This window comes from Scleropages formosus, chromosome 20 (genome assembly GCF_900964775.1).
Source record: "Scleropages formosus chromosome 20, fSclFor1.1, whole genome shotgun sequence".
NCBI classification, from domain to species: Eukaryota; Metazoa; Chordata; class Actinopteri; order Osteoglossiformes; family Osteoglossidae; genus Scleropages; species Scleropages formosus.
Genome location: NC_041825.1, coordinates 21,105,531 through 21,132,180, shown reverse-complemented (window position 1 = coordinate 21,132,180; position 26,650 = coordinate 21,105,531). Strand labels below are relative to the sequence as shown.

The 26,650-nt window shown below is 47.1% G+C and overlaps 1 protein-coding gene across 1 annotated transcript; it reads left to right on the top strand.

Moving 5' to 3' along the window:
• The first annotated feature begins 4,078 nt into the window (after positions 1 to 4,078).
• prr36a (proline rich 36a) lies at positions 4,079 to 26,032 on the top strand. Its single transcript, XM_018762105.2, has 5 exons — positions 4,079 to 4,340; positions 15,077 to 15,768; positions 17,220 to 17,280; positions 22,516 to 22,676; positions 22,826 to 26,032. The coding sequence occupies exons 2-5, from the start codon at positions 15,156 to 15,158 to the stop codon at positions 25,579 to 25,581; spliced, it is 3,591 nt and encodes a 1,196-aa protein (XP_018617621.2). The 5' UTR covers positions 4,079 to 4,340; positions 15,077 to 15,155; the 3' UTR covers positions 25,582 to 26,032.
• Positions 26,033 to 26,650: the final 618 nt, after the last annotated feature.

Sequence of the window (26,650 nt, the reverse complement as noted above, 5' to 3'; positions counted from 1 at the left end):
CCCTGCCATGCAGAGGAAGGACCTGCCAACCCACCTCTGTTTCCTCCCTTGACTTGCCATGAAAACCACACAAGTGGTCGCTATGGGTTGGCTTTGACTCAGCCCTTACCATACCATTATGTTTTGATAATGTGAGCTCTATTAAAACAAACCTCTTCTTCCTCCCTCTGGGTTGGTCTGTCATACTAACGTGTTTAGTCCAGCTCATCTGATAATAATTTACCCCCCACAGGACATTACCTGGCAATATGGAGAACAATCTGACGTGAGGAAATAAGTAGTTACTCAGTTATCTTGAAAATAATCTGATGTGATATTTGAGGATATAGCTTCACTATGCAGACACCCTGACCAAGGGAGGTCCAACTATCGCACCCGTTGTTTGAAGATCCGTCAACTGTGCGTATTGCTTAGGCATAGAGCCCTGCTGAAGTTCTGTCCTGAATTTTTTCTCCTTAACTGAATTAATTTCATAGTCTCTCTCTGGGGCTCTTAGTTATAAGAGAACAGGAAAATCTGTATATTCTGCAATCCCCCAGGATGACAGTTGGGGACATCGCTTCTGGCTTCTCGTGAGCTGTTCATTAGAAATGAATGCGATCTTCAGATCTTCAGGTTTGTTTTACTAACCGATACTCCCATTTCAAACCTTAGTCTGTGTGTTTTCTTGCACATCACCAGTGCCTGAATCCAGGAAGTTCAAGCCATTATTCTTCCTCCAATGATAGTGTAATGACACTGAGAAACCATCAGAAGGAGAGTGGAGCCCCGGTGCCGATCTTTGGGCTTTGGTGGAAAATTCGATTCTCCTGTGGCTGACTGTGGAAAGGAGGAGGAGAGGAAGGACCATAATGAACTGTCATTTAAGAGGCTGGACTATACAAAAATATAAGTCTTTCAGGTAATCACATCAATGGCAGCAATAAGGCAGGAAATACACACACAGGCTGAAACCAGAGCCTAACCTGGCAACACAGGGCACAAGGGACACACCCAGGATGGGATGCCAGTCCATTGCAAGGCACCTCAAGCAGGACTCGAACCCCAGACCTGCCAGAGAGCGGGACCCAGCCAAACCTGCTGCGCCGCCGCACCCCGAAGCAGGAAATAAAATTTTTTAATAACACCTTTGTACATATATCAATAGATTTAAGACAGGGAAAGACAAACTCTGTCAACCACAGAGCAGAACAGCAATAAAGAAGTCTGGTATGACAAAGCCAACAGGATTATATTAATGCACACATTAACAGACCACCTGACTACTTACCAGCAACCATTAAGGAACCACAACATGAGATGGGGTGTGGGGGGCAATATCAGCCTGCACTAATTTCCTTTAGTGCACCTTCGTTGAGTCACGTTTGACAGGAACACTGCGCATCGCTCCTGCGAGAGGACCCATCTTCTACCCTTAATATGATTATGAATTATTTACAACAGGAAGCAGCTGGAGGAGAAAGGCACTCAGATGAGCACAGCCACGTGAAAGTGTGCTGGACTTCCTCAGCGTGCAGAACAAAGAGTCCCAGCCTCGGCAGACAGAGAGGGGTGTGCGCGGAGAACACGTTCTGCCTGTGTCACGTTGGCTTTTGCATAGCAAGCGTCGCCACCTGGGCCCATCTTGCATTGTTGTTTCACAGAGCATGTAAATAATGAAACAAAAATAACTACTCTGTATGTGTGTGTGTCACTTCAGCGTACTCCAGGGGGACCATGCAGAGTTACTTTGGGTTTGATGTTGCGGTGGATGGTGCTATAGCACATTAGTCCAGACCTGCTGGGTGAAATGAAATCGTTTTAAGTGTAAATGTGGCCACATTTAAGCACCCGTTCATCCTTTAATACACTTGTATGAGACGAAGTGTAGGGTGTTATGGTGGATAGCGCTGGTACCGTCATAGCTCCTGGGTTTCGGGTTCAAATCCACCTCGGTTTGCGTGAACTTTCTGTGTTCTCCCCACGTTTGCGAGGGTTTCCTCACGCAATCCAAAGAGGTGTTACCGGTCAACTGATGAGTCTAACTTGCTTGGGGTATGTGACGGTGTCAGTGACTGCGGGTGTACCTGCCATACAATGGGCAGCCACCCTGCCTCACACCTTACGCTTCCAAGAAAGATGCCAGATCCCCATAACTGCAGTGGACAAGTAGTTACTGATAACAGGATGGATGGACAGAAGAGGTTTCATGTCCTTTACCCAGACTCAGGAGCCCTTGGTGGTGAATGGCTCTAGACATTGGGCAGGAAACCCATTGTTTGCATTCACTCCACAAAGCATTTCTCTCCATCCTTCAGTTCAGTTCATGTTTCACGGTTTCAATGGCCTTGCGTTTCCGAAACGCAGTCAACATTAATACCCTGTGAAAAACAATGAATAAGCTGAAGGAGCAATCACTACCCAGTGCCTTCCTGACCGTACTGCCTCATTATTTGTGCCCAGAATTTCCTTTGATTGTTGTACCTTTTAAAATACAGTATTAAATCCAAGCTAAAACCTCCTCCACCACTGACACCACAAACTGCTCTTATTTCCTTTGCCATGTAAAACACACTAGTAGCAGTTACTTTTATTCAAAATGCCTTACAGTCTTTGACATGTTAATGGAGCAGGGTATTTTCACCAGAGTAGCAGCTGCAGCTGGGGCTTAAACCAACCAGATTCTGATCTCAGGCTTGGGTCCTTCATGACAGGAGTAGGCCTACCCACTATTATGTACCATAGTGCCGACTTCACTAAGGAAGTCAAGCAATGAGACTGGGATAAGAACCTCAGGACTGCTTCTCTTCTTATCCTCTCCGCTACCTGTTGTTCATCCTGTGCTAATTTGCCGGAGTGTCCGTCAGCAGCGGAAAGGTGGACTTCACTTATACGTGACTAACAGAAACTTAAGGGTATATCGAACTCTAACGGCCTGTACCGTAACAATGGATGCGGTAACAACATCAGAGCAGTGATCACATTATCACATGATAAGAACCACACCCATGTTCTGGCGCAGAACATGCTGGCAACCAACAGCAGGCCACCGTGGTACGAGTACAACGAATGCAGCCAACAGGGAGTCCGGTACGGCTGTGACACAGTGGTACGTACTGTGAAAACACGGTACGGTTAAATACATTGAAAGGGGAGAAGATAACCCTGGGATAAAGGATTTAGGAACAACGCGGCAGACTGTGGCAGACACCAGTTTAACCCGCTGCAGTCACTGTGAGAACGCAGTGCGGACTGTGGGATCACGGCACCACGCATAAGCCTGTGTTATCCTCCTAAAAATGGCAGTGAATCTCCATGAATATGAATGATAATTTCTTGAGGCCGTGTCCATTGGCTGGCTTCCCCAGCCCGCCCCCCACCCACCCACCCACCCACCCACCCACCACCACCACCACCACCACCACCACCACCACCGAGCGGCTTAGTCTGCGGCTCTGTTCACTTCTCTCCCGATTTGCTTCTTTTCTTCACGCTTTGAGCCCCTCCTGCTTCACACTGACACACAGCAGAGCAGCACATCCATGTCAGTTTTTGTCCATCTATTCAGGTTCCTATTTCTGACTCACTGGTTCTTTGTCCATTCCCTCCCCACCCCACCCCACTTGTCCCCTCCCCTCCCCTCCCCTCCATTCCCTCCCTTTTTTTGGATGAAGCCTGGGGGAGAACCAAAACCAGTAAGAACTGTCATCAAATCCCCAGTGAAGGCCCTGGGAACAGCTGGAAGCAATGCTACATGAAACTGAAAGAAACATCCACTAAGGGCCAGCAGATAAAAAGCTCACATGTAATAAAAGCAAAACAAGTAAAACTGCTAACGTGTCAACACACTGTATTCACACACAGCGCCGCCGCAGCGAGCCCTTGCAGGCGGGACGTTTATGAATATATGGCTCCTAAAGGTTTGCCAGCGCAGCTTAGACGCCACAAGTCGAAAGACAGGAAAGTAGGCGCGAGGGAAGCGAAAAGAAGGCGGGGCCACTTGAGCAATGACGTCACCATATTTTAAATGAATCTCGGCTCCTGCTGTGATTGGCTGTGCGGCCGGAGAAAGGGGCGTTCCTTGTCGCCCATTCTCTTTCGAATACCTAACAGTGCCCCGCGCGCCCCTTAACGCCGCTCCGTCCGCCTAACAGCGCGCACCGCGAGCTGGGCACACGTCCCCGCCGCAACACAGCGGCCGCTCTCATTGTACGAGCTCGCCAGGCGAAACGGGGCTTCCTGGCCGCTGCCGCGTGGACAAAATATCCGCTTCCCACCGCCTCACTGCTAGGTCGACTTCGCACGGGTGGAGTTGGCAAAAAAAGGAGAGTGGGGGAGTTGGCAAAAACAGCCCCCTCACGGTAAGCCCGCTTTTAACACGAATAACGACTGAAAAGCATGCTTTTCTGGGAAGAGAAGTGTACCAGGCTCTAGCTCGGGTGCCTTTAGACTAGTTTCTTTCGAGAGAGGCGTGTGCCGGCGGTGCTGGGGCTGCGGTCGCGAGGCTCCCGCCGCTCGGTTTGCTGCCTCACCACACAGTATTTAGCAGTGTGTTTCTCGCGCGTGTCGGTGGAGCGATGGAATCCCGGTACGAAGTGACGCGACCTGGAGGTGTTCGCGGGACAAAGGTCCTCTTTACCGCATGCAACTGGTTCGCTTGTGCTGCCGTCAGGCACTGACTGAGGCAGGGCAGGCAGCGGGGTCTCTTTCTTTGTGTGAGGAATGCGCTGCCTGCCTGTCCGTCGCCATTCGTCCTACGCGCTTATTTAATGGTGGTGACGACGAGTAGGTGTGTCCGACTTCGGCCCGCGATGCTGCTGTCCAGGTGCAGAGGCGGTGTGGGCGGTGGTCGCTGGGTGGGGGCTCGTTCGTGTCTGGGCTCTGACCCAACGTGGTCGTGTGGTGGACCATTCGATGATTCGTTCTCAGAGAGTGGAACCGGTACCAATATATCCCACACACAGGCCTTGAATGCAGAGGTTCCATAACTGGGTTGTTTTTGTTTCCCTTCCTTTCGGTTATTTGTTTGCCGTCGCTGTCTAAATCAGTGCGATCGGTCTCCATTGTGCGGCATGAACGACTCCTTCGTCCAGCAGAAAGCTGATCTCTGCTGTCGACATTGTCATTTCTTTTAAGGAGGATTTAATGACGTCGGTGGCTGTGGTGAAATGGATCGGAAAGGACGTGTGCGGCGTGGACGCCCTTCTGTTGCCGCTGTACGTGTGGCCGAGGGTTTGGTGACCTTTCCAGAAAGGCAGTTTGGTTGAAGGTTGTCCCTTCCGAGATGCGTCGATCCCACTGCCTCCTGCTGCCCTTCGTTCCTTGATCAGAGGGTGTGGAGAGTCTCTAATACCGGCTCTTCCTTTCCGCAGTTGGCGGCCTCCCTTTTTTCCCCCAGGAGTGCCTCTCTTTGCGGGGTACGGGACCGAAAAAACTCGTAAATGCTAAAGGTCCTTCATGTGTCAAGGATGGGCAATCCGTTCTCTAGTACTACCCCCTCCCTGTGTCCAGGAAATCAACAGCCCACACCTTGGCTGTCCTTACCGGAAACCATCAGTTAATATCGCCAGCTGTTACTTCGAAAACTCTGCTTTTGGGGGAGTCTTGGGTGCCTGCTTGCTTTACAACACCAGTTGCCTAAAGAAGCTTAGAAAAAGAGTTTTTTGGTTATCTTCATGGTCTGTGTTAGATGTTGCCAGATCCTGGAGATTACACCGTAAATCAGTGATGTCGGTCTTGCTCGTTGTTTACATATTTCGTCAGATGCATAGCTCCTGAAAAACAAGAGTGTTTGTCTGTGTAGGTGAGGTCACACTTCTCCTTTATCAGATCTAGCTGTGGATGTTTTCACTGGTATGCAGGCCAGCCTGCCTTCCGTTTGTGTCTTTCCACTCGTGTCCTTGTTACATTTAGCCTGTTCTTTTTGGAGAGGCCTTTACTGCCGGAGGGAACTTCAACATGTTGGGTCTCTGGCATGCTGCACACCCTGACCCTGTCCATAGTAAAATATGATCTTTCCTTCCATTGGAGTTGCACTGTGTTGGGTAGAAGGGTTTGGCTACAAGTCCTAGAATTTATTTTAAAAAAAAAAAAAAAACTTGCAGGCAATATGTCCTTTTGCAGACCCATTTAGAGAAGCCCCATAACATATCTTGATATTTTTCTCGCTTTCAGTCATTCGCTCTTATTGTAGAATCCCTCGCCCCTATGCGGAAGATTTCTCATTGCCAAGGGAACGGAAGGGTAAAAGCTGTCTAAATCCTCCAGGGCTGGTTTTGACGCTTTCGCTTCCTGCCTTCTGAAAGTCTCCGCTGGTCCGCATGCATTATCTAGTTTGTGTGAATCCAGGGTCGGAGCCAAGCTCCCAGGGTGAGCTGCTTTAGTCAAAAACATTCGTCTAAGAATGTACAAGCTGTTACAAACAAGGCAGTTCGGTCAGTTTGGTGTTAAAGCTGTGCAGTTGCTCTCATTTGTTTTGTTTGCAAATGACTGTCGGTGAGGTTGAAAGATTACAAGACGCAGCTTTGCTGCCACTACTGCTGTAGTGCTGTTAATTCAGTGAGTAAAACCCACTGCACTTTAACACCCCCTGTTCAGTATTATGATGGATCCTCTTACTTTTAGACTTTTTGTGTTAGTTCCTTCTGCAGCTAAGTTTCCATGGCTGGTGTGGCATTTGGGAGGTATTTTTAGCTCTGGGTCTGGTAACCGTGGGTGATGGGTTTGTATTCCTCCACCTGTGTCCTGCCAGGTGAAATTCTCCAGTTTCAGTCCTAACATGACCATTCTCCTGTCCTACATCTGCTATGACCAAAAAAAATGGAAAACCCTCAAAGCTTGTCTTGAGTACTGACTTCAGTGCAGAAATTAGACTTACAGTCTTTGGTTGTTGTTTTGCTTGTACACACAAAGTACCTCCCTAGTGGGAAATTTAGTACAAACCCAACTTATGACATATTGCTTTTTGTGAGCTGGTCCTTTTTCATCTTGCCCCTCTTTTGCTTCACAGTAAGTTGTGCTGGGGGGGGGGGAGATCCTATATTTTCAGCTGCTCAGCCAGCCTATTCAACACTGCTGAAATTGATCTGCTTCTGTTGCAGTAATTTCCCATATTGACTTTCTCTCAGCGCTGCTTTCTCTGAGACCGAGGGTGTGTCTGGTATCCCAGTGATGTCAGCCGTGTCCCGCCACGCCCTGTCTGGTGTTGCCGATCATTTTCGCTTTGGCACCAGCCTAGCGAAGCCTAGCTGTTCCCAGCTGAGGAACTCAAAGCCTCTTGTTCAACCACCCAGTAACTGGTTCATCTTACACCAGAATTGAGAGCTCTTTACCTCCTGTTGCCAAGCAGTTGTGGCATTTGCTTCATGCAACTACATAGGTGTTCTGGAATGCTACCATACAAATGGAGTCATTTCTTTGCACAGCTTGTGTTGCGTCATGCAGGCGCTTGGTGTGGCCCATCCAGTACGACCCCAGCCTGTAGCGTGCTACTATATTTGTGAAGGATGCTTTCTTCTGGCTGAAATGGTCTAACCTGTGAGCGTTTTGTAATGTGGTCCAGTCCTTTTACTGTTTGAGTACTGTGGTCAGGGTGCTGTGTGATTCCAGAATTTTCAGTATTCATGGCTCTGCAAAAGTCATCCGTTGAATAATCAATTTTATTAAGTGTCAATTTAAGCATTGACATTTTGCTAGGGTACTGCTGACAGAAAACTGAAGACTACTTTTCTCAGCACAAAGAGGACTTTGCTGTTAGCAAGGCTGTTCAGAAAATTTTCAAATAGAGAAAAATCATACCATTTTTAATGCCAGGCCCCTGTCACCCCTTACTTGTCACAAAAACCCTGACATTTAACAGCAAATGGTTGTAATGATTCATTGACAGAGGGACTTCACTCATTTCAATGTTGCTGCTGTGTCATTCAAAATGATGGTGAGTGAGTATAGCTGTTGGCTTGTGGCATAATGCCTTCAAAATACAACACTTGAAATCCATTAACAGTAACATGGTGAGATTGTTCTTAAAAGCCATGATACACAATGTGGGATTGTATAGCTGTATTTTTGGTTAACAAAAATAATTTGTGGCCCAGCTTGGCATTTCAGTCCATCATATTTAAAAGGACATAAGAAGGCCACCGTGGTCATATTCAGCAGCAGAGCATATGAAACACTCATTCGTGGTGTTCAGATGCACCTCTAGTCGAGTGGTTTGAATTCCGGGTGTTGTGTGTAAATTATCTTGAATTACATAGCCAGTGGTATGTGTGAGCACATAGTGTAGTGGTTGGAGCTGTTACCTTGCAGTCACTGGACCCAGATTTGAACCCTTGCTCTTGGTCTGGTGTCCTTGAGCAAAGTACTTAAGTCTGAATTGACTGTTCTTTTTATAAAAAAAAAAAAAAAAAATTACCCAGCTGTATAAATGGGGAAAATCATTGTAAAACAGCTTACTATACAACCCTAACATATTAAATTACATTGGAGAAAAGCATGAATTAAATGAATAAATAATGGCCTACAAATGATTAAAAATCAAAGTGCACGTTAAATGAATAATCCTGTAACATCGTGGGGGTATTTTAATAAGAGAATATTCAATTAAACTGGAGCTTCACTTCAGAATATGGGTCCCTGGTGGCTGTCAGGAGGCCCTTATGGCTGGTGGCCTCCTTTGCTGTTTACCAGCCTCTATAGCTCCTCCCACTTCTGTACCCACAGTAGATGATGAATGTGGTCATGCTGGAGTTTTCCTGTGGTTCTATCAGCTTCTACAGCCTTCCTGAACTTTTCTATCCACTGGTCCACAAGCTGATGCAGTACACGATGACTGCCCAAGGAGATATGAGGCATGTATGATAAACTGTGTGAATCTTTATGTACTTGAGCCTTATGCTAATAATGAGCATATTGTGATTAATTTTTAATGATGCACTGTGAGTTGACCATCAAAAGGCTACATTGATGGCTGTTCTCAGCACAGGTGTCTGTCCCCATTAGCAGTTGCAGGTGCACTTACATCAATGGCTCTGCCTCTTATCTTTTCCCTGTGGAACATGAGGTGAGTTGGGAAGCCCTGTCCAATTCACCCTGAGGTCCAGTGGTCTCAGGCTGAGGGTAGGTAGATCATGGGAAATTTAACATTGACCTTTATTCATAGTTAGCAACTTGTTTTGTGTGATCTCTTGAACACCCCAACCCCCATGGCATCAGGAACCTCCAGGGCTAATGACAAAGCCAGGAGGAGGAGGAGCAGCAGCAGCAGCAGAAGAGTGCTTGTGCTGACGGGTCAGAGTAGCCTTGCTGCAGGTCTGTGCTTCAAACCTTGTGATTATTTGAGCCTTGAACATGGAAGTCCTAGCCTTCAGTTGCCTTTGCTTAACTTGGTAGTGAGTGTAGCCTTGCTCTAAGTGTGTGTGCGTGTTGTTGGTGCCTCCTTGTCTGTGAGAAAGAATGCCGACCTCTTCACCTCCCTCCTCCTCTGCTATGTCCTGGGAGGAATCTGGCAGAGACGAGCTGCTGCGCGCTGCCATTTGTGCGCGGAGATGGGTGGTGTCCCACGCTTAGCCGAGGGTGTCGAGGAATTTATGAACACAAGGGGGATCCGGCCTGCCATGGAGTTAACGTGCTTGTTTAGACCCTGGGTGCTCTGGGTCAACTTTGCAGTGGATCACTGCAGTTCTGTAATGTATGTCGGCACCTTGCTGAGGGAACACTCTGGAACATCAAGGATGGAAGATGCAGACCAGCAGCCACATCAAGGCAGGTGGAACAGTCAGCAATGGTGGTAAACATGGGGTGTGGTACTCCTTGGACTTCTATTGAACTGGAGAGATAAAATGATCTTTTAGTCCCCCTTCTGCTGTCCAGAAGGTCTGAGTGTCCAGTGAAAGAATTTGGTACTTACACATGCAGTGTCTGCTGTTCTACCAGTTGTGCTCAGATTAACTTGTCCAACCTCATACTAGGAGTTCTCGCTTTGGCTTTAGTGACTCTTGTCTTTATTTTGTTGGAGGTTTGGTTAATCTTGTGCCTTCTTGCTCACCACATGATGTTCTGTGGTTCCTCCCTTGAATTGTCACCAGATCTTCATGTCAATAATGCTGTTGAGTGTTCTCAACAGTTCAGAAATGGCCTACAGTAAGCGGTTGGACTGGTGGTACTGTTTTGACAGTGTTACTGCTTTCTCCTGAATACTCTAGTTGTAGTTCATCTCCAAGTTGGATTGCTAAAACATCCCTATAGTGGAGTCTGAATTTGTATGTCAGCGCTTGTGTCCCACAGAATTTGGGGTTTTGCCCTTATGTCATGAGTCAGTCCATCCTGGAGTCCCCACATCCCTTAATAGTTTGTTCTGGAGCTGGACAATGACAGCTGTAATGAGTTTGGAATTTTGAGTTGGATTGAATCATCTCCTGATTTCTGTACTTAATTCGTTTATTCAAACAGTTTTGGGATTGCCAAGGTGCCATGTGTATCTCCCGTGTGTTCCCTGCCTCCAGTTGTGGGTCCTGCTTTTCTCTGAAGGTTCTATGCTGTGAAGCCAAGGAGTTTTTGGATACTTGACCTTGGTGGTTTTTTCAAGGAGTTAGAGCGGATCTCTCTGCATGCTGTGTTTAGTGACGAGTCCACAGCAATGCAGCAGAAAGCAGCAACGCTTCCTTGTATGGTCACATCACCGTGCTCTTGCACGCCCTCCCCCTGCAGCCACCTCCACCTCGCCTGGCCATGTCTGCTGCCTCTCAGGAGCAATTCATTCACCTTCTTGTCCCCTCTTGAAGCCTCCCCCCTAAAGCTTCACCTTAGTCCTAGCTGACTCTCATAGGGGATACATGTCAGGCCCTTTGTCTTGAATTTTCTTCTGATATTCAGTGCGAATGGCAGTCTGGCCCCACAGTATGTCAAACTGCCCAGTGATCCAGCAGCAATCTCAAGGTGGGGGGGGGGTGAGTTCCGGTGCAGTTCCGTTAGCACAGTGCAGTGCCTCACACTGAAAACAGCAGTACCACCTGCTCTGAAGGAAAGTGTGCTGACATGGGGGAGGGAGGCTGTACTATAGGAATAGGAGCCAGGAAGACTCACTGGTCTCCTCTGAGATGAGTGTATTCCACTGGCTCCGCCCACCCCGGTATGAACACCACCCTGTGACAGCTGTTGGTGGGTTGTGCTGCTGAGCCCACAGCTCCAGGAGGAATGCAGCTCATAAATACGCCATGCGGTTCTTCGTGGTGCCATGTGACTGCGGCTCTTCTGGAAAGGCTTGCTGAGGTACGGCCATGTTTGATGCATCTCCTCCTGTCTCCATCCCAACCCCCCACTGATGGCAGTAACCGGGGAAAGTAGCTGTCACGTGTTTGGCCGCCCACCCCATTGAAGGGGTGACGCCAGCCCCTACTGCGCTGGGCCTTGTAGCGTGTATGTTATCGGCAGTACATGATGTCGGTAGGTAATCCCTGATGGCTTCGTGAGATGGGTTTTAAGTGATCCGTCCCCCCCTCGAAACACGCGCACGCTCTGTATCCTGGGGGGACTGGCACTGAAGAGAAGTGCGGATTAAAACTGGTGGCGATGAGCTCCTTTCCGCCTCCATCATTTGTGATGCTGATGGCCCGATTAGAGCGAACGGGGGGGGGGCTGCCTCTGTCTAGACGGTCCTGCGGACTTAGTCACGACGCAGACTCCAAAGAGAGACACGTGTGTCTGTAGTCACTGTTGCTGTTTTGTAGACGGCAGCGCATGCCTTCTTAATGGCTGACAACCCCTCCAAAGAGAACTCTCTAACATTTATTTGAATCATGATTGTTTTTGCTAATATGATCAGTTTCCTTATGTATGTCCATGTCTATGGTCCTGTTTAGTTTAATCTCTAATTTCCTGCCCACAAAAGACTTCCTCACCTCCCTAGAGTGCTGATCAGTGTGTGTGCAGGGGAGTGTGCGTCTGGCCGACTATGCACACATTATTTTTCTTACCTTTACAGTCAGCTTATAGATATGTTCAGCCAGGTGGATGCATTAATGCACCATTTAAGTCAGCTATTAATAAAAACCATAATGCTGCTGTTGGTGCTAGGAAAAGACATGTTTATCTGTTCATTGGAATAAAGGAAAAGCATTAGGGCTGAACAGGGTTCATGTAGGCCTATCTCTCTGGTCTAGCTGTAACTGTTGCTTTGAGCATCTGAACATTGTGATTTTCCCCCCCAACCTCCCTACTGTAGCAGCAGCCTTCACATAAATGTATTGCTTTCTGTCTGTGTTTTGAAAGAAAGAGATCAGCTGGTTGCTTTAGAGGTTACGAAGGGATGGAAATGTCACCCCATGATAAAAATGTGTCCTGCTGCTGTGGCTTCCTGATCATTTGTTTGTCATACTTACATTAGGCTGACCACCTATGTAGTGATGCCTCACCCTTCCCTAATGTTCGCAGTTTAGTAGTTATTGGGTTACACTGGGGAGGTGGTTGGCATCCTGGTGTTAAGGTTCTGTGCACAGGGCAGCACCACATTGGCTGCCACCTTCATTTTGATGTGGGTTCAAAGGAGAAGTTATTTGTTTAGGTGGGATTTATTTTTGACATGAATCTATACTTTTGTTTTGTAGTCCTTTAAGGGTGTTCTAGTGACCCCCCCCCCCCCCCCATCCGACATCTGTTCATGTTGGCCGGTAAGACGTTGCTCTGAGGAAAATGTGTACTCGCTCTGCAGCAGTCGGAGGACACATGCAGATCGGCATCACCCGCTCAGCTCTCTCCCTTGCCAAGTTTTGTTGTCAAAGGGGCCATGTGGCATCCCAGGGAACAGTCAGGGGGCTGTGTAAATAACTCAGGAGTTAATTGAAGCAAGAGGCCAGTTGGCAGGTTAGGCTGGCCTGGGCTTCAGAAATGCAGGGTTGAGAGGAGCAGGGGGGGGGATCCTGTGATCACAGCACTTTTCTCCTTTTTCTGTGGGAGTAATGGAGAATGTGAGGCCCGTGCCAGTGCTGACGCCATCCCTCAGTTGGGCTTCCGCAGGAATGTGAGCGCGGCTGCACATTCGATAAGCTCAAACAGCGGCTGTCCTTTGCAAGCGTGAGCTATACTAGCTTGGTCCACCCTGCCGTTCCTGACCAGAGCCACTGGAGTGTTTGAGCTCAGGTTCAAGCACTAATTTTGTTCCATTCCTCAGTGCATTGGTCAACTGCACAGATTGAGAAGTGCTACTGCTGCCTTTGTTTTGTCATAGAGAATGATGGGCTGAAACGAGAGTTGGCGCATGCCACTTGGAGCAAGCAGGAACTTCATTTTTGTTACTGTTCTGCCAGCCTTTTGGAGTGTCACTTTCAGCCATAAACATGAGCCTCTCGCGCCCTAGTGGTTCTGTAACGGCTCATTCTCTGATGTTGGTTTGGCTCTGCTGTGCTGAGCTCCTAGGCACTCTTGTCTAGACCTCAATCACACCTTGGTACCACTGAACTGTCCCTGGGGCAGAGGACAGCGAAAAGTTGACAGTCCCCCAATGTTGGGAGTGTTTTCTCGAGATCTACACTTCTCACAGAAGTGAAATATCCCATTTTCAGATGGAGGAAAAGGTGCAAGGAACCACCTTCTGGTGTTTGAGACACAGGTCTGATACAGGCCATCAAATCTGTTCAACTTTGTTTGGGTTGGCAGGGGTAGCCACTTCCTAAACCAACGTAACTGGTTTGACAGGATCTTTACAAGTGGTGTGTTTGGGAACAAAGTTTCCCTGTGTGTGAGGCTGCACTGGCAGGGTCACAAACTTTCTCTGTGATGCACACACTCCCCACCCCCATTGCTCATTCACTCATGAATGTTCTCTTTCCAGAACTGAGACCAGTGCAGAGGGGATTTCCACCCGCTGTCGTTTCAGATGATGACCTCATGCTGAATTTCATCGGCCTGCTCCTTGTTGGGGGCTCTTGGTTTATTAAAAACGGGAGCCTACCCCCCCCCCTTCCTCCAGCAGAGTTAGCAGTGTGCTGTAGGGGACCCTTCAGGCTGCCGACATCCTGCCAGAGTGGATTTTCTCCCCTCCACCCCTTTTCCCTGGACGGCCTTGTTTGTTCAGCCCACACAATAGCTCAGCTGCGCAGGCCATCTGTGTGACTGACTGGGAACAGAACTTATAATGGGGAGGGGGAGGGGGCAGAAGGGGGAGAGACCAGGACTGAATAAAATGTTCTGAAAAATCAGATAAGGGCCTGGGAGGGGTTCAAGGACTGATTGTGTAAGGTGATGGTGGTTGGGGGGCTTTGCTATGAAGGGTGCAAATCTAAAGTGGATTTTGTTTGGACCACAAGACTAGGCTCTGAATGAGTGTGCAGAGGGAATGCAAAGAGCCATTTTATTACTTTGGCTCCTAAAATGGTGGCGGCTGTAGTGCTGGGAGGGGTTGGGAAGCTGGTCTGGGCTATGGAGCTACAGCGGGACCACCGTCAGCCAGTTGCGTCACCAGTATGGCTCCTTGCACTGGTCTCCTGCCAGTATGTCTGACTGCTGTGGCTATGCATCACCTCTCTCTCCCAGCCTTTTCCAGTGGCAGGGTCTCCCTGCCCTCGCTCAATGTGCGGTTCAGACGGTCTAGCTGAACTCACCTTCCTGTGTTTGACCTCCTGCAGGGTCATCTCGGATATACAGGCATTTGCTTTCTAATTACCTTCACCCAGGGTGTCGACCAGCCCGAACCTTTGCTGGCACTGTCCTGGTCCCGCAGCCTGTTGTAACAGGGTTCCCTCCTCTGTTCCTCAGGCTAGCAGATGCAAACGCTGCTGGACATCCCATGTACGCACTACCAGTCGAGTGCTCCTCATCTCCCCCCGGGGTTTACTTTAAAAGGTCTAGGCAATGTTTCTCTCACTTGTGGTCACTTCCTGTTTTTCTGGCTCCCTCTAATCTCCTGAGTGGTTTCTTGGCCTTGAGTGAATTTCCTCTATTTCTGAAAGCACTCCTGCCAGTGGTCACTGTTTATTGATTACTTGAGCCTCCTTTCTTTTTCATTTGTACACATGTATGGACTGGGAAGTTTTTTTTGGTTTCCTGCCTTAGCCTTGCTTGTTTTGTAAGGAGTTAAATGTTTTGTTTTTTCCTTTTTCTCCAGGTTGGTACAGAAGGAAAAACTTGGCTCTCTTTGTCTGAATCCAGCACAAGAGGGGGTGGAACCATAAGGCTGAGTGGAGATGAAACCGGATGGGGTTGACACAGCAGCCATGGAGTCCATGGAAGCAATAGCGGCAGAGCCTGTGGTGGAAGGGATCACCGGTGACCAGGAGGAGCAGCAGCAAGATGCTTTACCATCGCATCCTGAGGAAGGAGATAAGCAGCCGCAAGCAGAAATGCCACCATTGTCACCTGCTGCCAAGGAGGGCGGGGGTAAGCCAGGGAATGCTAAAGCTAAGGTGAAAACTGCCCCGAAAACAAAGTCCGGCACCACTGGCACGAAGGCAGCGACACCCGGACCTGGCTCGCGGCCCGGCACAGCGCAGAACCGTGCTTCAAATGGTGTTCAGAAGGCCTTGGCAAACGGTGTGGCCAAAAAAGCAAATGCCACAGCTCCGGAGAAGAAGAAACCGACTGCCACCTCTGTGGTACCATCTAAGCGGCCTGTTGCCACAGGTAACTCTGCCCCTTACAAGGCCCCCACTAAGGCTGCAGACAGAAAGCCTGTTGACAATAGTAAGCCTGCCTCTGCCCCCACTGTGAGTAATGGCGCCAAGGCAGCTGCAACACCAGTGAAGAAGGGTCCAGCTGTGGGGAATGTTGATGCCATGAAACCGAAGCCCAAAACTTCAGGTAGGTAACAGGTTTGACTTGAACTTTTTTTTGGGTCTTGAGTGGACACTGGTAGGGTAACGAAGTGACAATCTAACATTTCTTCCACGTTAAGTGCGGTTGCTTAGTAAATGTTAAATCTGAAGTTGAGCATCATATTTGCTACAGTTCTGCTTTTTTTTTTTGCCATGGGTACAATCAGTTGTCCTGTTTAAGTCTGTAAAGGTCATGAGTCCAGATCTCCCCACTTTTCCCCCTCCTGCCATTACAGAAGGTTCATTAAATTAGGTTGTGAAATTAGTTCTGCAATTACTGTAAAACCTCACTTCACATTTGTATAACCCTGACTGCTTTGGCTTGGTAAAGTGCATTAGCAAAACAAGGAATTAAAGAAACCCTTTTGTACGCTTTATTGGCGCATCAGTCTTTGCAAAATTGTCTTCAGTTCAAAAATTTTTTTTTTTGATTTGTTTGTGAACTCTGATTTGGTCCGTCTGTATGGAAAGGAACAGACTTGCCCTTTGTTTGCTCCAGGGCAGAGAGTAACTGTTCATCACTGTGGCTTTTATGGACTGTTAAAATCAATGTCAGTAGAAGTGTCTTCAGAAGGGCATCTTATAGGCACTGACTGCTCGGACAGCGTAAGCGCATACGGTAGGTTCAGGGATCAAGACCACATCTAGTCAAGGTTTTGTCCTATGACCAATCCTATTAGCGTAAAGCAGACGGCAGTTTAATTCGGGCATCTTGTCTGAAAGTGCATCAGAGAAACTTGAGTTCCTTCAAGTGCATTTAAGCCTCCAATGTCCCCATTTTTAACTCTTTATAAAGGGATTTAACCTTTTTTGCCTTTACTTGGCCAGTACTAGATATAATCTCCACTATGAAAGAATGAAGACAGAGCTTTGTCAGTTCTTGAAGAATTGGTGACAATCCAACAACTTGTAATTTCATCTTGAAGGAATCCTCCTCCCCCTCTCCTGTAGTTTAGTAGCATCCCTGCACTGACGGCACATTGCCCAAGATTTAGCTCACACGTTGGTTGGTTGTCCTAACACACCAGATTAAAATGTTTGTACACGATGAAGGGCAAGCTGAGAAATTTACATTCCTAATGTTCCACACAAATTTCTTTGCACAGTCAAACCCTCAACTACACTTTCCCTGTGATTCTGAGTTTATTTGTGGGTGAAAAAACACTATAGCAGAGTAACTGAGGGGAGCTCAACTCTGGAGATGACTCTGAATCTTAATCTAATTTGACAAGAGTTTTTCTTTCCTTTAAGGAATTTGCTGTCATCAGTTGTGCTCAAAGACTTTGAACATTCTAAAGATCATTTTAGAGTATTTAGGTTTAACAGTTTAACTCTTTCCCTTATCAATGTCATCATTCCTTCCCTTCCCTTTCATTCTTTCCTCCACACCTACTTTTTCTGGTTTGTTTTCTTCCTCTTTGCTGCTCTTATCTGTAGCCCCAAGGCCTGCTGCTGCTGCTGCCAAACCTGAAAGGTCCACTGTTTCCAAGACAACCAGGTAAGGCAGCCAGTGGTGTCAGTATTCAAGTGGGTTAAGCATTAATATTTTAGTAATGCATGTTGTGTGGTTTCCCCCCCCCCCCCTTCCTATGGAGATCATGATTTCACATGGGTTTGCTGGGATATATGCTCACAGGAAGTGGATCACTGTTTCTATATACAGGTACACCACACACGCTACAGTTCTCTACGGTTTATGTATAAAGATTTCCCCTACATTTATTTATTCTGAAGTAGAACCTCCTGCTGTGCTACGTGTGGATGGGGTACTGTAGAATGCAGTGGCTGTGTTCCTGTGGTAATTCTGTAGCTTATTGTTCAGGTAGAGTAACCCAAAATGTATCTTTATTGGAAAAAAAACTTGGATACCAGAAATGATAAATGATAGAATCTTGCTACAAATGTCTCAGAGATCTCTCTTTGAAGGCCTTTCAGTGGTTCTTTCTGCTGCTCTCTGCAGAAAGTGATTGTTAGTTTTGGGTCAGGTTTAATGACAGAATGTGACCTGTAATTCCACAATTGCGCTTGTACTTTTGTGGTTTTTTTAAAACGTTTAAGACTTTTTTTTTTTTAAACAAATAGATTTTAAGTTCTCTAAATGCAGTTGAGGACCACTGCAGTGCATGTTCTTTTGTCAGTTTGACCATATTTAAAGAACATGTGAGTCTTTATTACATAAATAGTAAACATACTGATTGTGGTTTGGAAGTAATATAAATTTTTCCATATATGGGATTATGGGATACTGCATGTTGTAGATGCCACATATTGTGTGGCAAGATAACTTATGCATTTCCCTGTTCACAATGACATGTTATGTGTGAAATGTGGGCTTAATGTTTGCACCCATCTTTGGCTTTATAGTGCAGGTTGTCGAACACATGCATACAGCTGGATTTAGACAGGACTCATACAGCATCCTGTATGCCTCTCTGCAACCAGTCTGGTCTCCACTTTGAGTGATCAATTTTGGCCTCAAGAGTCATTTAAAGTGACTTCCTGAACAGGCAAACATGACCCTTTTGCCTGGATCACAGAGGCCAAAGTGCAGGAGGTTTGATGCTAAATGGTGTAGTCATAGCAGCTGAGGGGTGGGGTGGTGCACAGGGCCCAAAGCTGAGTTGGACAAAAGGGTGAAGTAGACACATGCAATAAATCTCAGTAGTTTATGAGAAGATAGATTGGTACGTGATGGAACAGCATGAACAATGATTCCTGGCAAATGGATGCAAAAATGGTTGACTTCCTTAATGCAGCCCTCAGTACTGTTCTGCACAGCCATAAACAATTATGAGGAGCTCTGGCAGATTTTTTTTTTTTTTTTTTTTTTTTGGTCCTAGCTGTTATTTCCATGGTTTCTCTGTTCTTTGTCTGTAGCAGATGACCTTGTATAGCCTGCATGTACGGACGCACGAACAGTCTTTGAGCACGTGCAGTTGGCTGTGGAGCAGCAGAAGTTGCTGTCTCACTGGGGAATGTCTGTCAACCCACCCCCTGCAGTCTTCTGACACCTGCAGGAAATTGATTACACTTCCCTGGGTTATTGTTGCCCTTTATCTAGACAGGGTTTAATTTATTGTCACAAAGTGTGTGGATTCTCACCTCTTGGTTAGGCACTAAAATATTCTTTAGCACAGAATCAGACATACTTTTGAACCCCCAACAGCGTGCAATGTATTCAGCGGCAAAAGTAGTTGTCCGGTCTCCCTCCTGCTGTAGCACCCTTGAGCAAGGTGTTTACCTTAAGTTGCAAAAGCAAGAATTACTCGGCTGTATAAATTGGTAAATAACTAAGTAGTCTAACATAGCCACTTTATTTGGAGAAAAGCATTGACTAAATGAATAAATGGAAACAATAAGGGTTCCTTTGGTGCACAGCTGAGCCTGGCCTTGATTCACCGTTGTCCTGCCTGCGCTCCAGATGGCAACCCAGGCCGCCACGCTCTGACCTTTCTTTCCCACAAGCAACATGCCAGTAAAACAGCGATCAATCTTCAGTTTGGAAAGCTGTGGGGTTCAACATTAAGTACCTGAATGTGTTTCCCTTGAGTGGCTGCCTGCAGTCATTTCTTACAGTGGGCTTAACTCTGTCTGCAGTTTAGTTGCTGCTTGTGTTTCCTGGTTTGGCACTTGGATTGCCCTTGGCAACAGTTGCTAGTAGTATATCTGTGTGGCTGTAAATGGAATAATGTCCATTTTCAGCAGACACTCATAGCTGACAAAAGGGGAAAAGAGGCTGAACCCCTCTGCCTGATTGCGCAATGTGGTGATCATGTAAGTGGAGTGGAGTCCCTCTTGGCTTTTACACTAAACATTTCATGATTTTTCACTTGCAAATTCAACCTTGCAGGGAATCTGGTTTTTTATTTGTTTATGATGGAAATAAGTCAGGTAAAGAAATTTTAATGCCCCCCAACCGATGTTGTGGACTATAATTAACTACCACTGAAATTAGAAGGGTTACTCCTGTTAAATTTAAAGTGTTCTGATTTTTTTAAATGTCACATGCTAGCCTTTTGTATATTTGTCTGGGCCAGCTGTCACATGAATTATACAAGGCGAAATGTATTCCCACGATGGGGGTGACAGCCAGGAACTCGATTCATTAACAGATGAAATTCAATGTTTAATCATACTGAACAAAGGAGAGAAAAGGCAAAGTGAACAAGGTGCATTGGCACTAACTGCAGTTTGGTATGACTTCTCAGTTTTTAATAAATGTGTCAAACTGTCCCTAACAGAGCTTATTTAAAGCCTATACATAGATACAGATTGGTGTCTGGGATCTCAGCATCTGCTTCACACTGTGGAAGTGTTTATCAGTGTAAATGAGTATTGAATAAGGACTCATTACTTTAAAATGTAACCGCCTTCCACATTTTCCTGTGCATCTTTAAATATGGCAAATGCCTGTTTGATATTGTGACACATTCTGAAGGTAAAATGGGCCAAATTTCCTGTGCTTTAGCCCCCTTCAAAAGGAGCATCTTGTATACTGATCAACCTGGGATGAAAGTTTAACGGGGGGGGGGGGGGGCATTTACTCAGTAGCTCATGAAACAGCACACATTTGATGGAGAAATCTTGTTTAATTTTTTTTTTTTACTCCTGGAAGTCACCTTTATGATACAATCATTCATCTTTTTGTCTTTCAGCCTGAAGATGTCAGAACTTAGCATCAGAGTTTAATTCTTTACTAGTTTAAAATGATTTTAATGACCAGAAGGCAGCCTTTGCCTCCCCCTACTAATCTCTTAATATTTCCTTTTACTGCCAGAGTACTGGGAGAGCAGAATTTTTCCTAAAGCTTAATTATATTTCAAGCAGTTCTGCAACATTATAATCATAAATTCTTGCAAATCTTGTCCATAAACTAAGACCTGTTTTCTTCTAAATGTCTTAGGAGGGGTAAGTTATGGAATTGTTTTTCAACCAGGCATAAGTTGACATTTGCCTTGCTGAATGAGGTCTGCATTTTGTCCTGGAGCAGGACTTCTACAGACTCCTTGCAGCCATCTTAGTTTGGATGGTTCACGCATCTTAACGCACCGTGTTAATGTCTGTCTTGTCCACCCTGCATGTGATTGTCGTTGCACTAAATGTGCACTAATCTACTTTCTTCAACAGGAGTTTGCATAGCTGGTTGATGGTGCGAAGCTGGAGGGCTGATGCTGAACTTTCCCTTTCTCCTTCCTAGAGGTCCCCATTGCCCCAGACCCTTCATGACCTTTGACTGGAGCAGACTCATTTATATTGAGGAACTTGAATGGGTGTCAGGATTGGAGAGATTAAGAGAGCCTGTTCATTTTAATCAGCCTTGCTTCCTTATCTTTTCCTCTAAATCCCATCTGCACCAATTCCTGGATGTAGTTTGCTCACAGGAGTGTCTCCAGGGTCATCTTCCTTTGTTCCATTTCCTCTCTCCTCTTATTCTCGATCTTCACTGAATGTATAATGAACGGGAATCTTAACGTTCCTCATTTACTTGGGTTTTCTGCCATTTCATGTCAGGCATCAAGCTGAAATGCTGAAGTGGTGTGATGAGCAGCGCCTGCCATTGGTGCCTCCTGGACCAATCAGCCTTGTCTGAAGTGAAATCATAACGCATGGAATTTAAACCTGAGTGCTGCACCTTTGTTAGTGTTTCACTGTTTCTTTGCATCTGCTGTGTGCACAGAGAAGGTGTGGGGCTTTGATTCCTCACACAGGAACAAGACTTGCTGCCCGCGCGCGCGCGCACACATGCAAACTTTTTTTTATTTCTATAGTGAGCTATGGATGCTGGAACCTGTTTGGTTTTGAATATCACAGCTGATTGTGACTTGACAGGCTGCTGTGTGCCTGGAGTTTCTTTGCTCTTGTGAAATGTCTCTTCAGTTCTGTGTGATCTGTCAGTACCCAGGTTCCCTGTGCATGATGTGACTGGAGTGAAGTGCCTTCAAGCATCAGCAGCAACTAACACTTTCTGCTGTGCTATGCATGATGGGTAGCCCCTGTGCCATTTTGGTTCTTCCGGAGTTGTGCATCATTGCTGTGTGCACTTGTTTGGTATGATGAATGTCCTTGTTTGTGTGCCTAGTAGTGTTAAGGTGCATGCACCTCATATGGGTTACTGTGCACTGTTCACATGGAAGTCTTGCTGCAGGCAAGTGTGTTTTGGTGGATGGCACAGTCACTGCCAGATACCTACTCTGTCTTGAGGGTAGTGATGACTCCTTTGGGTCCAGAACAGATGTTGGGGCAGAGGGATGGGGGGGGTAGTGCTTAGCCTTTGGCAGCAGATGTAAGTGAAGGGGGTTTTAACTGCATATTTTAATCTATTTAATATGGAAGGAGATGGTTGTTTTGTGTTCGGTGTGTGGTGGGCGATGGTTTTGGATTGTTCCTGCAGCATACTTGCCTTCCACCCACCTTCGACCTAGTTTTCACCTTCATTGCTCAGGCCCCCCCTTCCCCACCCTTGTCCCTCTGTGTTGCTGGGTTGGTTAATCAGTGCATGACGTGACAAATGGGCTCCAATAAACCACATTATTGCTTCTGCTGTGGGCTGCACTGAGGAGCTGGTACCTCTCCTGGCCTTAGAATAGGTGGACTGTCCCTCATCGCTGCGGCAAAATTGTTCCCAATATTTCGAAAGCTGAAATATGTTATAGATCTGTGCAGTCCTGCTTGTCTAACAGCAAAACTAGATCTTTATTTGAAGAGACCATGTGCTGTGACTATGCTTTTCCAGACCTGCTGGTGGGCCTCCTGCCTCCACGGGGACTGCAGCAAAACCATCAACTGTTGCAGCTTTAGCCAAACCTGCCGCCTCCAGAGCAACTGCTACAGCTTCCTCTACTGGCCGTAGTTCAACAGCACAACCCTCAAGAACAGCAGCTCCTGCAAAGAAAGGTACAGTGAAGTTACCATGGTAACGCAGCATTCCTTTGCTGGTGGTACCTTACTATTAAAGGTATGCAATTGGTGCAACAGTCTTAATATGAACTTGTGTTGTTATTGTGCAGAACTTGTTTACGGAAAAATATTTCTGGTTCTTATAGATGCGAGTAAACCAGCTACAGCAGCAGTCAAGAAAGCATCTGCACCCCTCTCCCGCCCTCTTTCAGCCAAATCCATAAAAACTGAACCTCCCAAATCCAGTGTGATGGCCAAGCCAGAATCCAATGCCAAGAAGCCTCAGCTCACAAGCAAACCGGCAGATGCAAAGCCCAGCAGAGTGAAATCGCAGGATGGGAAGCCCCCAGCATCACGAGATACCATGGCCAGCCCACGAACAACTGCTGCAAAACCCAGCATCTTTAAAGCTGCCACCTCAAGCCCCAAGAAGCCACTGGACAGTGGTGTCACAATGCCAGTGAAGCATGGCTCCAAACCCACACAGGTTCAGCCACCTAAGAAGACTGAGCCTAAAACGGGTGCTGTTGCTGCAGAGGACACAGCTATTGCTGCTGCTAGTGCTGTCGTTGCAGCTGTAGCCACTGCTGCTGCTGTGGTAACATCTGGTGAACCTCAATTTCCTACAGTACATGAAATTGCTCCTGTTCCACCTACAGAGGTGCTGAATGAACCACCACCTTCCATTGTTGACCAAGAAATCACAGAAGCTGAAATGGAAGGTGTCCCAGTCCCACAGCCAGTTTCTCAAGATTCTGTTAACCTGGTAAAAGAACCAGCTCCTACTTGCTCCACAGAGCTATCTACTTCAGCCTCTCAGCCTGAGTCTGCTGAAGATCAGTCTCTACTGGATCAGCTAGTGCTTCAGCAACCAATGGCTCCAGAAAGACCTGAAGAGGAGGAAGGGAAACTTGGCGCACAAGTTGAAGAACAGGTTCTGAACCTGAGAACACAAAGAGAGGGGGATATCTTGGTTCTTGCAGCACTGGCTGCAGGAGATCAGAATAAATTGGTGGCTGAACCCAAGTGTGAGGAGGCCACGCCAGCTGAGGTTCCTACAATTTCTATCTCGGAACCTTTGGCTCAGCAACAGGAGGAGGCCGTTGAGAAAGCAGAACAGGAAATTAATGAAGATGATGATGGTAATGACATTGAAGAAGAGGAGAAGGAGGGTAGTCAGCAGGTGTCGCTGTCTGAGATGAGTGGGACCCAGCCTACAGAGGAGTCCCGGCCAGGGTCAGCAGGCTTGGCTGGATCTGTGTGGCGGGGTGGTGGCCTGCTCTCAGAGTTGGACTCTGAAGATGTCAGTTGTAGTCAACAAGGGGCTTCAGAGCTGAGTGCCCCAGGTGTGCTAGAGGGCACAGAAAGCATGGATGACCTGGGAGAAGCCAGTCTTAAAGGGGGAGATGGAGAGGGAGCATCAGCAGGCTCACCTGACCTTGAGATTGTACCAGACATTCCAGCCAACGAGGATGAAGATGAAGATGATGAAGACAGGGTGTATGATATGGAGGTGGGCTCTGAGAAGGCAGAGGATTCCCGTAGGGTACGACAGGAGGGTGAAGATGATGAAGAGGACGATGATGTGGAGATGGCCAGTGAAGGTGTGACAGAGAGTGGGTTGGAGAGCTATGGCAATGCTGATGAGGATGACTTTGCAGAGGAAGACAGGCTAGACAACCTGAACCGCGTTCAGCCGCCGCCTCTTTTGCCAGCAGCTCCAGCAGGACAATGGGCACAGACCAACCCTTTTGCCGAGCCCTGGGCCCAGCCTCCGCAGGCAGCCTCCACTCTACTCACAAGCCCCTCCTCTGACCACTGGGCTATGGATACAGAGACACTCATCCAAGTTCCTGCACAGGCCTGGATGGAGCTCAGTGCTGCTACCCTTGTTCCTCGAAGTGAAGAGCCCTCCCCTCAGCCGCAGCCTTTCCAGGAGCCACAGGCAGGTGAGGCCCACATGAGCCTTGTCCCCACAGCAGCACCTGTTCTGGAAGAGACCCCATTAACAATCCAAGCAGAAGCTCTGCTGCCTCCCCCTACTCGGGGCATGTCCCAGTCCAGCACACTAAGCGGCACAGAGTTGGCTGCCCAGAGCAGCAGTGAAACTAGCACTCCCGAGGAGCTGAAAGACTACAGCAGCTCTGAAGATAAGCGGCAGACTCCTGTGCCCCGCCAACAGCCTGACAGTGAGCAAGACCTGGGCATTGCCCTGGAGAGGGGTGATGGCGATGAAGAAGAGGCAGAGACCCTCCCAGCTGATGAGGTTCTTGGAGGTCCCCACACAGCGGCCACGTCCGCTCCTTCCTCCCCTTCCATCTCAGGAGACGAAGCCAGTGATACTGAAGGCGAGATGCTGATCAGTGACCCTGATGCCCTGGGTTCCAAGAACCTGCCAGCCCTGGAGGAGCATGAGGAGGTTGGGCAGCTGCACTACGGGGAAGCCGAGGAGGATGGTGACACACCCCAGTCTGCAAACTCTGTTGCATCCTACGGCTTTGATTGCACCACATCCAACTCGAATGCCCACTCCACCCAGAGCCCTGGAATATTCTCCCTAGAGAATGAAGACCAACTACCAGAGGAGGCCAAGGATGCCACTCTCATCAAGGAACTGACACTGCCAACTGCAACAGCAAGCCCCCAGCTCGATGCCCCAGTGGACCTCCTGCCCCTTGAGCTCTCAGGAGAAACACTTCCCAACCCTGAGGAGCAGCAGTACATGCAGTGCGGGAAGCAGGAGACGGAGCTGCCTGATCTGACCCCTGTGGGTGGAGCCGCGTCTCCAGAGGTGGGCAAGGCACCTTCTGCTCAGCAAGCTGCAGAGGGCTCTGACGTACAGCCACCATACTACTCTGCTATTTGTGAAAAGACTGATAGCGTTTCTGCAGGTAACGTATAGTCCCATAGCTGTAATGCACCCCCCTGCCCCCCCCACTTCGTGTTGTGTTGTCAGTTGTTGTGGATTTTTCTCCAATTGGGGTAAATATCTTGGAAAGCAGGAAGGGCAAATGAGAGAAAGTATAAAGCAAAGGCAATGAAAGTAAAAGGACTGGAGATATCAGTGCCACCTCCATATATATTACTATTACCATCATAATTATGGCTATATGGCTTAAACTCCTGTATGTGCAATAGCTACTACTATTTACTATTAGAATGTGGATTTTTTTTTTTTTAAATAAAAACACCGCTTATGCAGTTGGCCTGGACTGGTATGGATTGACTTTTGTGTGATGAAACTCTTAAAATGGAACAAGCAAATTGAAAAGAATGAACTCTTCACCTTTTGTGTATTTATCCTGCTCTTTTTACCAAATAAATGTTAATGGCTTTGTATTTTTTTCCTCTAAGTTCAGACCAGTTCTTGTTTCCTTTTTTCCTCCTGCACTTCAGGGTTAGATCCCTCTTTGCTTTGTTCTTGAGCATTTACCATTTTAGCATTGAAATAAAGATTAGATATTTAACATTCTGTATAATTTCCCGGCCAATCTTTGTTCACTGTAACGAGTTGGGGATTTTATGTTGAAACTTATGGGACTTGAAGATCTTGGTCCTACTATTAGTCTAGTGTAACTTGATAAATTTAGCGTAGTGCACACAATTTAGCATAATCCTTCTCTGTGGGGGGAATTTACTTTGCATGGAGAGTACATTAATGTTTAAATAAATCATGCTTTCCTACATCTGGCCTGTCATAAATGTAGTTCAAAGCTCTCAATAAGGGAATTGCCAGTTCCAGTAACTGGCTTCTTAATATGTGCATTCCTGTGGGCACATGATCCCTGTTGGACCCTCTGAGTAATGGTTTTCAAAAGTGACTGACATGAAGCAGTCACTAAGTTCAGTCTTAATGTTCCTGCTTTAGAATCATACTATATGTACGAAAAAGCACATGTAAATACATTCTGCTTTTCCCCCAGTCACTGTCCACACAAAGCGTAAGATACTTATTTCCTTTTGTCCCTTTC

Coding starts and splice junctions, on each gene's coding strand:
- prr36a (XM_018762105.2), top strand. CDS start 15,156: ATGAAACCGGATGGGGTTGACACAGCAGCCATGGAGTCCATGGAAGCA. Junction 15,769..17,219: donor ACCGAAGCCCAAAACTTCAG/GTAGGTAACAGG, acceptor TCTTATCTGTAG/CCCCAAGGCCTGCTGCTGCT. Junction 17,281..22,515: donor ACTGTTTCCAAGACAACCAG/GTAAGGCAGCCA, acceptor ATGCTTTTCCAG/ACCTGCTGGTGGGCCTCCTG.